Source organism: Excalfactoria chinensis, chromosome 4 (genome assembly GCF_039878825.1).
Source record: "Excalfactoria chinensis isolate bCotChi1 chromosome 4, bCotChi1.hap2, whole genome shotgun sequence".
Classification (NCBI taxonomy): domain Eukaryota; kingdom Metazoa; phylum Chordata; class Aves; order Galliformes; family Phasianidae; genus Excalfactoria; species Excalfactoria chinensis.
The window spans coordinates 81,854,069-81,868,544 of record NC_092828.1 but is presented as its reverse complement, the minus strand read 5'-3'; the positions used below and the strand labels follow the sequence as shown (position 1 = coordinate 81,868,544).

Below are 14,476 nucleotides of genomic sequence, written 5' to 3'. Positions count from 1 at the left end.
AACACCACCATGAGGTTCCACACTTGCCTAACATGATGCCCTGAATATGAGTAAAAACAGGACCTGACTCAAACCACAGACAGAAGGATGAGAAGGGAGCCAGAGGGTCTCCAGCCAGCCTGCTGGTAGCAGGTTATACCTGTTAGCTGCTGTGACAAAACAAACACCTCTGCAGGCTCCTCCACTGTTGATAAGAGAGAAAAACTAACAGCAGCAGCAGCAGACTGCATCCTGCCCTTCCACAGTGCAGCGCAGGAAGGAGGCACTTAACTTAGAAGAATCTGATTTTATTGGTGAAATGTTAGAATTCGAGGTGATGGGAAATATTCACAAGTGCTCAGAGCAAATTCTCCCACGTGAAGGGACGAATGCAGCCCTACTCACTCCTATGGCGGTGATTTCGGAGTCTTAGTCTTCATGGATGTTGAAAAGCTTTGCTACTTCATTGAGATCAGCGTGCGCCTCCCCGTCTTTGATGATCTGAAAGAAGGAAGCGTGCATTAAAACCCATCTATCTAAAACCTATACTAAAACCTGGCTATCCTATGAATGATACGGTGAGGTGCGCTGAGCTCTGGGTACCCTGCCTGTCACTGCCCCCAAGCACTTTGCACCACTGATCCCCACCCTCTGGCTTGGGCCCTTCAGCCACTTTGCAGCACACCTCACTGCTCATCCAGCCGGGGCTGCATCAGCTTGTTTGTGAGGAGAGGTCCAGTGCCATAACCCTTAATTAGTCCAGAAAGACGATATCCACTGCTCTCCTCTCATTTATCATGCTAGAATAATATCTGCCTCTATTTATCCTCATTATCTATTGGTAGATTGATTTTTCCACAAGAAAGTCCTGGATCTAAACAAGCTGAATGCCACAGCCCCACTGGTTCAGCGTACTCGTCCTCTACTGACCTTTCGAGCAATGGGCATCCTGTTGAAGACGTTCCATAATACAATTCCTACCACCACTTTATCCCTGAGGTAGAAAATGACACCTTTGCCATAATCTTCTCCTTCCTTTGGAACTTGAGGCGTTGGTGAAGAGCTTGGAGAAACGGGAACTTCTGAAGCTTCTGCTTCTGTTTCACTTTCTGATCGAATACCTGTCCCTAAGGCAAAGATGGGAGACATCGAACAGCCAGTGCAGAAACAAGGAGGAGCTCCCAGTCTGTGCTGGGGGAAGCAGGACAGATGGCTTCTGTAAAAGGCTGAGGTGTGCTTTCTTTTGAGCTCTGTCCAGCAAAAGCTGCCCAGGGCCTCATCCAAGACAGCCCTGAGCATGTCCAGGGATGGGGCACACATAACTTCTCTGGACAACCTGTGCCAGTACATCATCACCCCCCAAGGAAAGAGTTTCTTCCTTGTACCTCATCTAAACCTCCCCTCTTAATGTCTAATTTTGCCTCAGTGGAACATTATGTTTTTATCACATTTTAACATCAAAACCAGCACTTAAAGCTTGGTCTAGAATAAAGCACACAGGTGGAACTCCCACAGAGCTTTACAGTGAGACCAGATCCTCTCTGTGGCCACACAGATTCAGCCACAAAAGCCTGCATGCAGGCAGGCAGCGCCCAAGAAAGGCCACGAACCTACCTGACTGCTCTGTCGCAGATTTTGGGGTGTCTTTTGCTGTTGCTTTAGCAAAGACCCCTACTGTTGGCAAGGTACTATCAACGAGGCCGATTGCTTCATAGCCCACATCAGGACCCAGATCGCTCCTAGGGATTAACAACAACAAAGCTCATTCATAGGAACAGCATGACAAACTCACAGCAATTCCAAACCCTAATGGCAGCGCCGTGTAGGGAACAATCAAGACAGAGCAGAAACCAGCTTAACAAACAAACTCTGCTTCTGATCCAGGTACTTGCTGCAGACTCATTACTTTGCAAGGTGTGTCTTGTCACAGCTCCCACCAATACGGTCCAATAAGAAATGTTACTCAGCATTACCAGAACATAGACTGGTGCCAGTAAGGCTTCGCAGCTCCCGTCATGTTCTCTCCAGCTAGTCTTCCACTCACAACAGCGTGATCGTGGTGCTCTACACGTCTCCTACCCAGTTTGATATCATAGAAGCAGGCAGCATCCCCAGCCTTAAAGAAGAAACTCATTCAGTGATGGCTGAACACGAACATCAAAAGCCCAAATTAATGCACAAAAGACAACAGGCACTGGCACATAGATGACTGAAATAAGGTTGTTCTGACAGCCCCCACTCATTCATACCTTCTTCTATTTCCCAGCTCTATGTATGTGTTTCTTCAGAGGAATCAGCCTCAGCTCCCCACCAAACGGGCTCTCACACAACAGAATAACCCACTTTGCCTTTAAGTTACCCCAAGCTCTCTTAAGGAGCACAAACATTCATCACCACCGTACCAAAACACGTTGTAGTGCACAAACAGCCTCCAAGGGTCTCATTACTTGCCACTTTTTACACTGTTCACCTAAGTTAGGTATGCCAGCCCCCAGAATTCAAGGCATTTTGCATTGGTCTCAGCAGCTGGAAGAAAGCTGTGTGTACTCACCACCCAGATATTGGAGCGTGCCTGCAGCTCTGCATTCACCCTGAACCCTCCGAAGTCAGAATCCACCTCCAGTCCGGCAGACTTTGCTAATTCCACATTAGGCTCCAGCCCTACTGCAGCCACAATGTGATCGGTCTCCACCTGGGGGAGAATTTCTAACAATTCTTGTGTTTCTCTCAGCAGCCCTGCAAACATCCCGACCCCCAGCATTCAGATTCACCTTTCGGCCATCTTTCAGTTTAATCAGCAGCCGATTTCCAGAGACAGAGACGGACTTGACCACAGCATTAGGCATAACATTAACGCCCTCTGGAAACAAAAAGGAAACGTAACTGCTTGCACAGAGATGGGTAGACTTCAGGTGAAGCAGGAGGAGGAGCACTGGAGCACAGCTTCACCTCTTCTGACTTTCTCTGTGGTCCAGTTGCTCAGATATTCAGGCAAGACTTTGCCCATATTGCCATTCTCTGGAAACAGCTGAATTACCTCCAGGTTTCTGGTTTGGGCTGAAAGGGAAGCAAAGAGCAAATCTGGGCAGAAATTCAGCAGATGTGGAATTAAAAGGCGGTTTGTAACGTCAGGCTGATTGCATTCAGTGCCCGTCACTTCTCTAAAGGTGCCAGCTGAAGCAAGCTGCCTGCTGGAGCACACCTACCTCTTCTTCCCAGGGCACAGGCCAGCTCACTGCCGAGAAAACCACCACCAATAATTGTGATGGACTTGACTTGTCTTGAGATCTTCTCCAGACTTTTGAAGTCCTCAATCTGAAAGATTTATTCCCATTTCAAACCAGGAATGGCAGTGGGAAAATTCTACAATTTCCCCCTTTGAAATAAGAGTAACTCTTTTCCTTGACTTAGAATGGGAGACGTGTTTCTCCTTCCTCTATTGCACAGAAAGAAAAAGAGAAACAGGAAAGAAAAAGGAAAAAACAAACAGTCTGGCTTCCTAGTGTTTGGTGATGGGGAAAAACCTGCACAATCTCAGCATTTTCTCCCACATGTCAAGAGGAAATTGCAATGAAATCTCCAGATTACAGCACACACAGTACTGTAAGAACACCACATCCCCCATTACATCTCTTTTACACATCCCTTACACAGCTGAGCAGATCACAGCAGACCTGACAGTGACCAGACCAGGGCAAGTCCAGTGCAGGGCATGACATTCCCACAGGGCTCCTTGTTCTCAACTCATTCCCTGAACCAGACTAAGGAAGAAACTCCCTGTCTGTTGTAAATCGTACAAGAAATGTGGAGCTTGTCAACAAAAAGCATCTCTCTAATGAAAACTAGGAGTCTGCCAACTGACTTTAATTCTTTCACCCACTTCTCCCTAAGGCACAGGATGAAGGTGAAGAAATGCCATGAAGAAGATATTTAGAGTATCTAAACTACCTAAACTAATCCAAGAGCTAACACACTCAGCTAAAACTTCAGTGTATCATAGGAATGTTTCAGGCAAGGGGGAGGGTGAGGTCAGGCTTTATCCCATTCACCTGCTCAGGGAAAAGAACAAACTGCAAATGGATCCCCGGTTACCAGCCAAGGGGAGCTGGTAGTCAAGGCAAGGCTGTCCTGGACCCGACGCAGAAGAGTTAACAAGCTGAAAATGCTGGCAGTTTTTCTGATGAGTTCAGCCTCACCCCAGGACTAGCAGTGCCTGTAGATTACCTTTCGGAACAGCGTCAGCCGTTGTTGTACATCTTTTCCTGCCCTTTCGATGGCGGGCAGGTTCCTTGGGGAACCACCTGAGGACAGGGTGGAAAGGAGGCGGGGGAAGACAGGGAGAGAGAAATGCTAGTGACTGCTGGCCATGTCAGCAATGCAGAGCTACCACCCATCTGAGACTGCACTTTTCAAGCTGCTACAATATGCTCTATTCTCTGTTGCCCTCTGGTTTCCACAATGGAAGACCTTCTGTGCAAGCTGTGGACGACTCTGCAGTCTGAATTAAAACAAGCAAACAGAAACATCCCCCACAACCAACCTAATGCCATGCACTTTGCTCCACTGACTGCAGAAAGTCAGTTCCACATTAACTACACAAGGATGTAATTGCTAGTGCTGGATGCTGCAGTAGTGCCCTGCCAAGCTAAGAGCTGGGTGTTCTCCTTGCTGCTGCTTAAAGGCAGGATTTGAAAACACCAGACTATAGAGGAGTGCCTTTACCCAGCTGCTGGGGCAGTCACCTTTTCCTCTGTCCCTGCTGATTTTCACAGGGTAAAACTCTGTCCCAGAGAAGCTGGCTTACATAAAGCAAGTAAAAAACCCAATGCCACCACATTTGTATTACTGCCTTTTGTGTGACTGTTCTGCCACACGGCAGAAGCTTGTCACTTAATGCCACTGAAATCAAAAGCCTGACACAACATGAAGAACAAGAGGAGATCAGAACAAAAGTCTCACCAGTCGCAATTAGACATTTATCATAGGATATCTGGGTACCATCATTGAGTTTCACAGTGTTGCCTCTCACGTCCATATGCACAACCTGCAAAGAAAACCAAGCAGGGCAGCTCAGGCTTCCACTCACTGCAGGCACACCTACTTGAGTCAGACTGCACAGACTACCAAATAGAGAAGAATACTTGGAAGCAACATTTTCACACCTTTGAATTGCTCTGTAATTTTTCAGGGAGGGGGGAAATGGCAATAGGAATTCAGAGTTTCTTTTTGTAGCAATGATAATGATTAGACTGATAACCCCAGGATATGAATCTAAGAAACAATTCAGCAGTAAGACTATGTTCTTTATTTTAGCACGATATAGAGAACTGAGGAAACCATAAACTTTTCCACCTTTCTGCTGCCTCTGTGCTCTGCTCTTACTTATGCTGCAATCCACCACTTTGATGACATTCTACTCACCTCACCCTCCAACTCATATGCAGCTCAGTTCTCATTTTGCCACACAGTCTCTAAGCTCTACATATTCTTATCCCACACACACACTGTCATCTTACCTTTAGCTACTACTCCTCATAGCTTCTCCTGCTTTCACACATGCTGTCCTTAATATTAGGGTAGTCCCTGATTCACTGTATACACGTTTCTGAAAACTTTCCACATTCTTCTCCTCAGCCAACCTCCACAACACCATCTACAGCTGTTTATTTCCAGCTCAGACACAGGCTCTGCTTGGGAAGAACTGTACGACATTAGAATGACAGCTAGCCAGGTACTACTCACCTTCTTGCCACTGAGAACTGCTACTCCACCATTCTCTACAAAAGGCAAATCACGAGCCTGCACATAGAATGACGGTGGCTGGAAATATATACTGGGAAAAGATCAATTAGCAGATGTGTTCCAGTTACTCTTTGGTACCAGCTATACAGGAATCACCAATGACATGAAAACAACTGTATGCAACCACAACAAACTTCAGAAGCAGCAAAGAACTAGTTGCTGCACACTGTTACATTCTGGTATTTAGATCAGTAAGAGTTTTTGACCAAATGGGTCCAATGGGGGTCCAAGGTTCCAGGAGCTCCATTCTGAACTGCATGACTCCATCCTCACCTCTACTATTAACTTATTTCACAGGATTTCTCCTACTAGTGGCATATTGTAGCAAAAACACTGTCGAGCTTGAAGCAATGACTGAACACCTGGTGGGAAAGCAGGGACAGCCCAGAGGAGCTCAGGTGCATGCAATGTATCTGAGGGATGGAAGGGATGGAGCCAGGATGCACCTCTTCCCAGCCCTCATTTAAGGGCTGGCAGTAGAGGTGAGGGCATCTCTTGCTGGAGGCCTTCTAAAGGTAAGCATGTTTTTCCCCTTGTTTCTATACTGCTGCACTTGGGCTTATCCTTGTTTGCTTTGGTCAAAGTATTTTGCCACTCTATTATTATTGTACTTTTCATCACGTTACAGCATTACGTGTACATTTAAGGGAATCACAAGTCTTCAATTTAATATTGAACTAACTCATTAAGCTGCATTCTTCTCGACAACTACCACACCTTTCAGCCTGATCTGCTGCTTGACTGACATGTTTGTAACACCTCTGCAAAGCCATGCTCCATGAGTCTGCAGCTTTTTGGACTCCACAATGTAGTCACCTGGCCCAGTGCAAACAACACACAAATTCTGCCTACAGCATGCAATGCTCTGTTCCTTTTTGGATCAGTCAACCAACAGTGCACACAGATACACACACACCCAGGCCTTCAGCACAAACAGTGCTACTCAGTGATCTGCAAACTGCCTTCTGAGCACTTCAGAGCTCTCCAGTGGTTCTCTGACAAGACAACTTTGATCATTATCAACTTCTTCATAGTCTCCTTTGTCTTTACTGCCCAAGTGACACGTACCTCCTTTCTTTGCCATTCCACTGTTTGAAACGTAGAGTTTCTGTCACGTGAGGATCATCTGAAAACCACAGCTCTTTGGAGAGAGGTGGGCGCATGTAGGGCAGTGCAGGATCTTCAGACACAATCAGTACCTTTAAACAAGCAGTCATCAAACATGTCAGCTACACCAGTGCTGGCAAACATAGTAATATTATGTAGGCTCTGAAGCAAGAATGCGTTCAGCAATCCACAGGGATCTTCTCTAGAACAGGGCATCCCTTACCCGGGCACCAGGGTCACGAGCCCGAATGGATCGAGCAGCAGCAAATGCAGCAGTTCCTCCACCAATGAGCAAGAAAGGAACATGAGATGGGACCTCAGGGTGAGCTCCTGGAGCTGCAGGAAACAGATCAGACAGCTGATTGTAAATACAGCACGGAAAACTGTCCACGTGCAAAGAACAGAGTGTGTCACCAGATCTTTTTCACGTACAGGCCTCCTTTGGCAGACAGTGCTCCAAATATATTCTCCCCTCCCTTCTATCTCACTAAGAACCTGCTTCTCCTGAGGCCTGCTCCCTGCACACTCCAAGTGCCACACTCCAGCAAATGGTTTCTCTAAGCTAGATCTGCACAGTCATGTGACCTTCAGTGAGCGACCTGCTGTCCACATACAGCCTGCAAGAAATTATCAAGAGCTTCACTACACTGTCCTCATTTCTCCCTCTACGTCACTCCTCGAATGGAACAGAGACATGGCACAGCACTGAGGATTTTGTTCTGGGAACTGTGTTGCCAGGCTGGGAAGAGGTGACAGCCCAAAGCAAGGCCTCTTCTCCTTTTACCACTGTATTTTCAGGCAGGCTCCATTCTACTTGTTTTGAATGCCTCAAGTTAGCAGCTCATTGAAAACTGCTCCAAACCCAGAACCGCAGGCAAGTACCCACCAGAAGATGATTCCTTTTCTTGGGACCGTGTAGTTACTGTTGTGAGACGACTGGCGAATCTCTCCTTCTTTTCCCTCAATGTTTTGTATACCTGGAGACAGACAAGGAGACGTTTACCTTGTATGTGTTACAGCATCAAGGCATTGTTCTGCTTCTACTCCCCGTAAGCTTTCGTACTTGCTCGGAAAAGGCATCTGCTTTCAATTAAAGCAAACATACCCAGATATACCTGAGTTTAAGAAGCATCTCTGAATGTGTACACAACTGTAAGAGGAATGCACTCAGAAAACTATCTGTCCTTCTTAGGATAGGACTCAGACCGACTGCTTTACATGAGCAAGCTTTGTGCACATATTTGGTCTTTGGGCTGAGGAGCTGAAATCTCTTTTATTCCATAGACAATGTGCATTTTACCCACTGCCATGATCAAGTGTTTCAAAGAGATGCAAAGGACCACCAAGGAATTTAATGCAGGGCATGGAAGAGGACTGAGACAGACAGAAGCATATCCAGGGAACAGAAGCATGTCAAAAACACCAGAAAGCAAGAGCTCATTACCAAAAGTAATTAAGATAAAGATGCTACCTTCCCTCCACCCCCTCCCCAATGAAAGCACGTTTATTTAAGCATCTTACATAAACTCCTGTCCCAGTGACTGTTCCTCCCACAATTAAGTACAGCAGTAGGTTGCTGCCAGCTTTGCCAGGAACACCCGAAGATGTCAGTGCTCTAGAAGGGTATCTCAGGTGATGGCACTGCAAAACTGTAGGTGAAGACAAGCAATGAGAGAACAGAGTGAGAAGTGCTGACTATTAAGGACTCCCAATGACACAGAGCTTGGGAAGAGGATAATATGTTTTCATTTAACTTGTTTTATCAAAAACCACAACAAAAAAGCAAAGGGAACCCCAACTGCTTACAGGTACAGACAGTAGCATCTTGCAACTCTGAATATTAACACCTCTTAATTATTTATACCACCTTCTATGTTCAAAATTGATGATCCATTTGAGCTTGACCTTTTTATTTCCAGCGTGGACTGGGGCAGGGAGAAGAGGCATTGGGAATATGCAATTCTCTCAAGAGACTAATTAAGATACTTAATATTTCCTTATTAACAGTAGCAATGGTTTTTTTCTACCAAGCTTTTCAGCAGACCATGAGTGAGATGTAACTTAAAAGCAAACAAAGACTTTTGCAGCAGGTCTCAGAGCTCACAGCTTCTGGCTCTTCTCTTTGGTTTTAGCACAACATTCTTGCCAGCTGCATGCTGACTGCCAATAGCAATGGGTGCCCACATCATTGCAGTACAGTTCTACTTCACAAAGAAGCTTTTCACACTCAGAAGTGAATATCCTCCTGAGTAGCAGAGCTGCTTCCCCAGCCATCTGACAGGAGAGCTCTCTCTGTGAGTTGCCTTCCTGCTCACACACACATCTTCTAATGCTGATAAACCCACAGGGGCAGAACCAGAAGCACTGCCCTTGCCTCCAAGTGCAGCATGGAAAGCTACTAGTCTGCTCATCCGCATGGGAACATTCCAGCACTGCAACAAGGTGACCCAGCAATACAGCTTAGACAAAAGCACCACAATTAGCAACACAAAGGTATGTTTTAGAGACCAAGTCGTTTCTGAAGCTGAGTAAACAAGCTGCTTGTTTGCAAAGCCCTGTATACCACATCTGAGCGACTGCAGTGCATTACTCTGCCAAAACAAATGGCTCCAAGCCTGCTGCGGGTACCAAATATGCATGCAAGATCAAAACGTAATTAAAGAAATTAACAGCAAGACCAGCCGCAGGGAAGATGCGCAGCGCAGCTCGCACACCCGGTTCGGAGCACCGCACGCATAACAGCCGTCATCCCGCACGAGGCCGTGCCGGGGTTGCACAGCGCGCTCTCACCGCGCTGGGCTGGCAGCGGCCCTCAGGCCGGGCCCGCGCCCGACCTCCCTCCGGACAGCAGGCGGCGCGTGCGTGCCGCACAGAGCTGTGCGGGTGCCTCACAGAGCTGTGCGGGTGCCTCACAGAGCCGGGCCCGCCCCGTCCCCGCTCACCTGTGGCGGCCCGGCCGCGCTGCACGGAGCTGAGGGGTCGCAGCGCGGCGGCGGCCAGGCGGCAGCACGACATGGCGCCGCTCATCGCGCGCCGCTCCCGGACCGACCTCGCGCCGCCCCCGCCGCCCGCACGGCGCACGCGCGGCCGCCCTCATACCGGCTCCTCATTGGCTGTCGCGTCCCCGGCCTTCCTCCCATCTGCCCTCGCGCGCGGCCTCTCTGAGTCGTCGCCTCTATGGTTCCGCCGCCGCCTCTATGGTGGCTCCCTCGCCATGCTGCGGTCTCCTCTCCGCCTCCCGCGGCCGTTCCGCCGCGCTGTCTCCACCGCCGGGCCCGGTCGCCGCCTGCTGCTCTCCACACCCATCTTCTACGCTAACGGGGCGCCCCACATCGGGCACCTCTACTCTGCTCTGCTGGCCGATGCGCTGCACCGCCACCGCGGCCTCCGGGGTGCCGGGCCGAGCCGCCTCTCCACAGGTGAGTGAGGGAGCGCGGGGCTGAGCCTTGTCTCGGGCCTGGCCCTGCGTCCCGCGGCCTCCTGGTGGCTGTCCCTGTTCTTTGGGCTTCTTCTCGAGTTCAGGTTGGATAATGGGAAAAAAAATTGTTCTTATAAAGATGGTGGTGATGAACCGGCACGGGGAGGTGGGGGTTCAGCGTACCTGGAGGTATATTCTAGAGGTCAGTGGGAGGGGATGGGTTGGAATTGGATTTGGAGACCTTAGAGGGCTTGTCCAGCCTTGGTGATTCCTGGGATTGATCCCCAGCCCTCGTGTTCTTGGGGCTGTCCCAGTTTCCCCAGGCCTTGTGTCCCAGCAGGGGCAGCACTGTGCCACATCGCCTCCCCGTGACCATCTCTGGCTTTTCAGGGACTGATGAACATGGGCTGAAGATCCAACAGGCCGCAGCTGCAGCGGGAACGTCACCCCCGGAACTCTGTGCACGGATCTCAGCACTGTTCCATCAGGCCTTCACTCAGGCAGCCATCTCCTTCACTGACTTCATTCGCACCAGTGAGCCCCGTCACTGCCAGGCTGTGTGTCACTTCTGGGCTGCCCTGCAGGAGCGTGGGGCTCTCTACAAAGGGTCCTATGAGGGCTGGTACTGCACGGCAGAGGAGGGCTTCCTGCCTGAAAGCCAACTCACGGAGCGGGTGGATGCCCAGGGCCACACACACAAGGTGTCTGTGGAGTCCGGCCATGAGGTAACAGCACCCATGCTTTGCTGACCAAGTTTAGACCGTTCTGTGTGAGCACTGCACACCTGTTACTTTGCTCTAGAAAAAAAATACTGTGTGTGTAGTGCTCCATGATTCTTGTCAGCTGAGACTTGCCTTGATTTCAAAGCATGTTCTCTGTGTCTCACAGCCGTGTTTGATTATATGGGAGATTGCTGCCAATGGGATCCCAAACACCAAGCATCAGATGCAGATTTCAGCCATGTGGCATGGAAGGGGTTCTGCTCCTGCTGGTTTCAAGGGCTTTGAAACAGTATTTTAAAGTGGGGATGAAAGAAGCTGGATGACAAGAAGAATAAAGCTGTTCATGACTGAGGTGTTTCTTGCTAGTCTCAACACTGAACAACACTGGAACCAGGAGTGTGGGTACCTGACCTAGAGTGTATCTACAACTGTATTTTTTTATACAGTGTCAGAAGTTGGATGATTTAACTCAACTGTGGCAGATAATCATGCTTCAAAGCTAAGCAGAGATTATGCTCTTTTAGTATTTGTTCGAGACTGGGGCATATGTGCTCACACAGAGAGAGGCTGAAAAGTAGCATATCTTGGTAAAGCACACAATGTAGTTGAGGAAAGAGATTAGTTTTATGGCAAAGAAAGCAGCCTTAGATCTAAAATAGGGGCAGCAGGCTTTGGAACCCTGAGGAAGATTGCAAGTTGTTGAAACAAGTTGTTTCAGTGAAACTGTTGAGTTTATGGTAAAGAGAAAGCTCAACACTGAGTGTGCTGTGTGCAAACTGTGAAACCATTCAAAGAGCATTCTAGCTCTAATTTTTTTTCTCTCCTATGTTCTCAGGTGCACTGGACCAAAGAGGAGAATTACATGTTCAAGCTGTCTGCGTTCCAGGACCCACTGCGGAAGTGGCTTCGTGACAACCCATGTGCCATTTCCCCCGAGCCTTTCTACCAGCGTGTGCTTTGCTGGCTGGCGGAGGACTTGCCAGACTTGTCCATCTCACGTGAGAGAAGCCGGTTGCAGTGGGGTATCCCTGTCCCCAGTGACTCAACGCAAACTATTTATGTATGGGTAGATGCCTTAGTGAATTATTTGAGTGTTTTGGGCTACCCTGAGACTCATGGTGAGTGGTGGCCTGCTGCGCACCATGTGGTGGGCAAGGACATCCTCAAATTTCATGCTGTCTACTGGCCAGCGCTGCTGATGGCAGCAGGGCTGTCCCCTCCTGAGCGAATATTTGTGCACTCCCACTGGACTGTCCGTGGGCAAAAGATGTCCAAAAGCCTGGGCAATGTGATTGATCCCTTCGCTTGTAATGAACGCTACACAGTAGATGGATTTCGGTACTTCCTGCTAAGGCAGGGTGTACCCGAGAGGGATTGTGACTATTACGATGAGAAGGTTGTTAAGGTTTTGAATTCAGAACTGGCAGATGCACTTGGGGGGCTTCTGAATCGGTCAACAGCCCCTGGCATTAACCCCAGCAACACTTACCCGTGTTTCTCAGAGACTTGTTTTCCTAAGGTTGCGGATTACAGGGAGACAAAAGCCTTGGGTAGGGTTGCTGCTGAAGACTATGAGCTTGTGGTGTCTGTGGCTTCTCTGCCTCTGCAGGTAGCTAATTATTTTGAAGATTTCCAGATCTACAAGGCATTAGAATGCATCGCCCTGTGTGTAAGGCAGACCAATGGTTTCTTCCAGAGACACAAGCCTTGGAAACTTGACAGAAAAGACCCCACAGAGAAGATCTGGCTTGACACTATCATCCATGTCACTCTGGAATGCCTTCGGGTCTATGGGACTCTCTTGCAGCCAGTGATCCCACACATAGCAGATAAGTTGCTTTCCAGGCTGGCTGTTGAGCCGGAAGAGAGGGAGATCTCAAGTTTGACGTTTCTGCCACGCTACAATGGGAAGCCATGTCCCTTTGAAGGGAGACAGCTTGGACCTGACACTGGCATCTTGTTTCACAGACTAGAGAAGTCAAGTCAGCATCAGATAGAGAACAAGAGGCTTTAGTGTCTGACAAATAGCTTCTGTAAAGCCTCCAGGAACTCCCAGAAAACATCAGTTTTATCAGAGCATTTTCCTTCCATCTCTGGGTGGTGAAATGAAGTGGATAAAACAGACTGAGCTGAGCTCAGAGCCCTGAGGTTGAGGTCTGAGCTGTGTGGTCCAGTCTTGTCCAGGAGACTGGCAGAGGTGTTTGCCCTGATTGGAAAGCAGGTGCACAGATTGGTTGTGTGCACAGCCAGGGAGCTAGGAAAGCATCTGGAGTAACATCCTTGGAGGAACAGCCCTGCAGCTTAGCTGGGAGCAGAGAATGAACTGAAAGCACAGCCTAGGGTTTGAATATTGCTTCTTTGTTATAATGTAAAGGGGCTGAAGCAAAGTATCTATCCATGTAAAACAGGGCATTCTTCCTACACAGCCTTGAAGCCCTCTTGTCGTATCTACTTGCATCTTCCACCCTGGCCTCCTTTACTTTGCATTTTCTGATATGAGGAGTAGGTCAGGTCCCCCTGCTTGCTTGCTTTGGGAATCCCTCCCATCACCACCTGAGAAAACAAAACATCTGGGACAAGCAGCAGTGGTTTGAATGAACTCAGAGTAGGAAAAGCATAACAGCACATTTGAAACTGATTTAATGCCATGACAAAGAGGAATTGCTGGGAAGTCACAGGATCAGAAATGTAGAAGCTCACCTCTGCCTGTGATTGAGGTGGGTGTTTTGGCCACTGCTTTGTTCTTAGTGCTGGGACTGTGCCTCCATCAGACTGCAGTGGAGACAGGCAAGCTGGGATGCACATGGCAACAGTGTCAGAGCTCCTGCAGGAGAGGACAATGCAGCTGACAGGTAGAAACAAACCTTCCACTTAAAAACAACCCTAAGGCTGTGGGCAAATAATACTGTTTATTTGATTGTGCTCCCATTCAGGGACTGGTGGCATTACTTACAGAGCTGTGGTGAGCATTTCTAGTAGCTGTGTGTTGCTCAGTGGGCTCACGTTCAGGCTGAGTCTTGGGGGAGGGGATCCAGCCGTCCCCAAGGAAGGGGTTCACACAGGGAGAGGGCTGAGCAGCAACTTGCAGCCAGTGTCCTTGTGTCCCTTTGACTTTGCTGTGGAGGTTTTTGGCTATGCTGAGACAGAAGCAGCTGGAGGTGGTTGGAAACTGTGTCCTGGCAACACCTCTGGGGTTTAGTCCAAGTGGATGCTGCTGAGTCCATCAGCTGAGCTTCCTTTGTGAGTCAAACCCTCAGATCAGCTGATATAGCCTTGATGGGGAGGATCTCTTCTGTATCCCTGTTGTTTAGAGTGGGGGCAGTGCAATGAGGCAGAGTGGTGTGCTAGTCGGGTGGGTGGCCTCATTCAGCTGACACCTGCAGACATGAACAAAATCAGAAGGGGGGAGAATCCATGTGTTTCAGGACCGGTCTTTGTGAGCCTTTTC

At 48.7% G+C, this 14,476-nt stretch overlaps 2 protein-coding genes across 2 annotated transcripts; one reads left to right on the top strand and one right to left on the bottom strand.

Annotated features, from left to right (window-relative positions):
* Positions 1-271: 271 nt before the first annotated feature.
* On the bottom strand, positions 272-9,948 carry AIFM1 (apoptosis inducing factor mitochondria associated 1). Its single transcript, XM_072333964.1, has 16 exons — positions 9,831-9,948; positions 8,410-8,537; positions 7,775-7,865; positions 7,112-7,224; positions 6,850-6,980; positions 5,722-5,812; positions 4,939-5,023; positions 4,204-4,280; positions 3,186-3,294; positions 2,929-3,036; positions 2,751-2,839; positions 2,531-2,671; positions 1,953-2,095; positions 1,594-1,718; positions 910-1,106; positions 272-480 (listed from the first exon to the last, which is right to left on the bottom strand). Exons 1-16 carry the CDS (start codon positions 9,913-9,915, stop codon positions 409-411), a joined length of 1,785 nt encoding a protein of 594 aa, XP_072190065.1. The 5' UTR covers positions 9,916-9,948; the 3' UTR covers positions 272-408.
* On the top strand, positions 9,850-13,955 carry MARS2 (methionyl-tRNA synthetase 2, mitochondrial). The gene is made up of 3 exons (XM_072333963.1): positions 9,850-10,307; positions 10,697-11,031; positions 11,864-13,955. The coding sequence occupies exons 1-3, from the start codon at positions 9,902-9,904 to the stop codon at positions 13,040-13,042; spliced, it is 1,920 nt and encodes a 639-aa protein (XP_072190064.1). The 5' UTR covers positions 9,850-9,901; the 3' UTR covers positions 13,043-13,955.
* Positions 13,956-14,476: the final 521 nt, after the last annotated feature.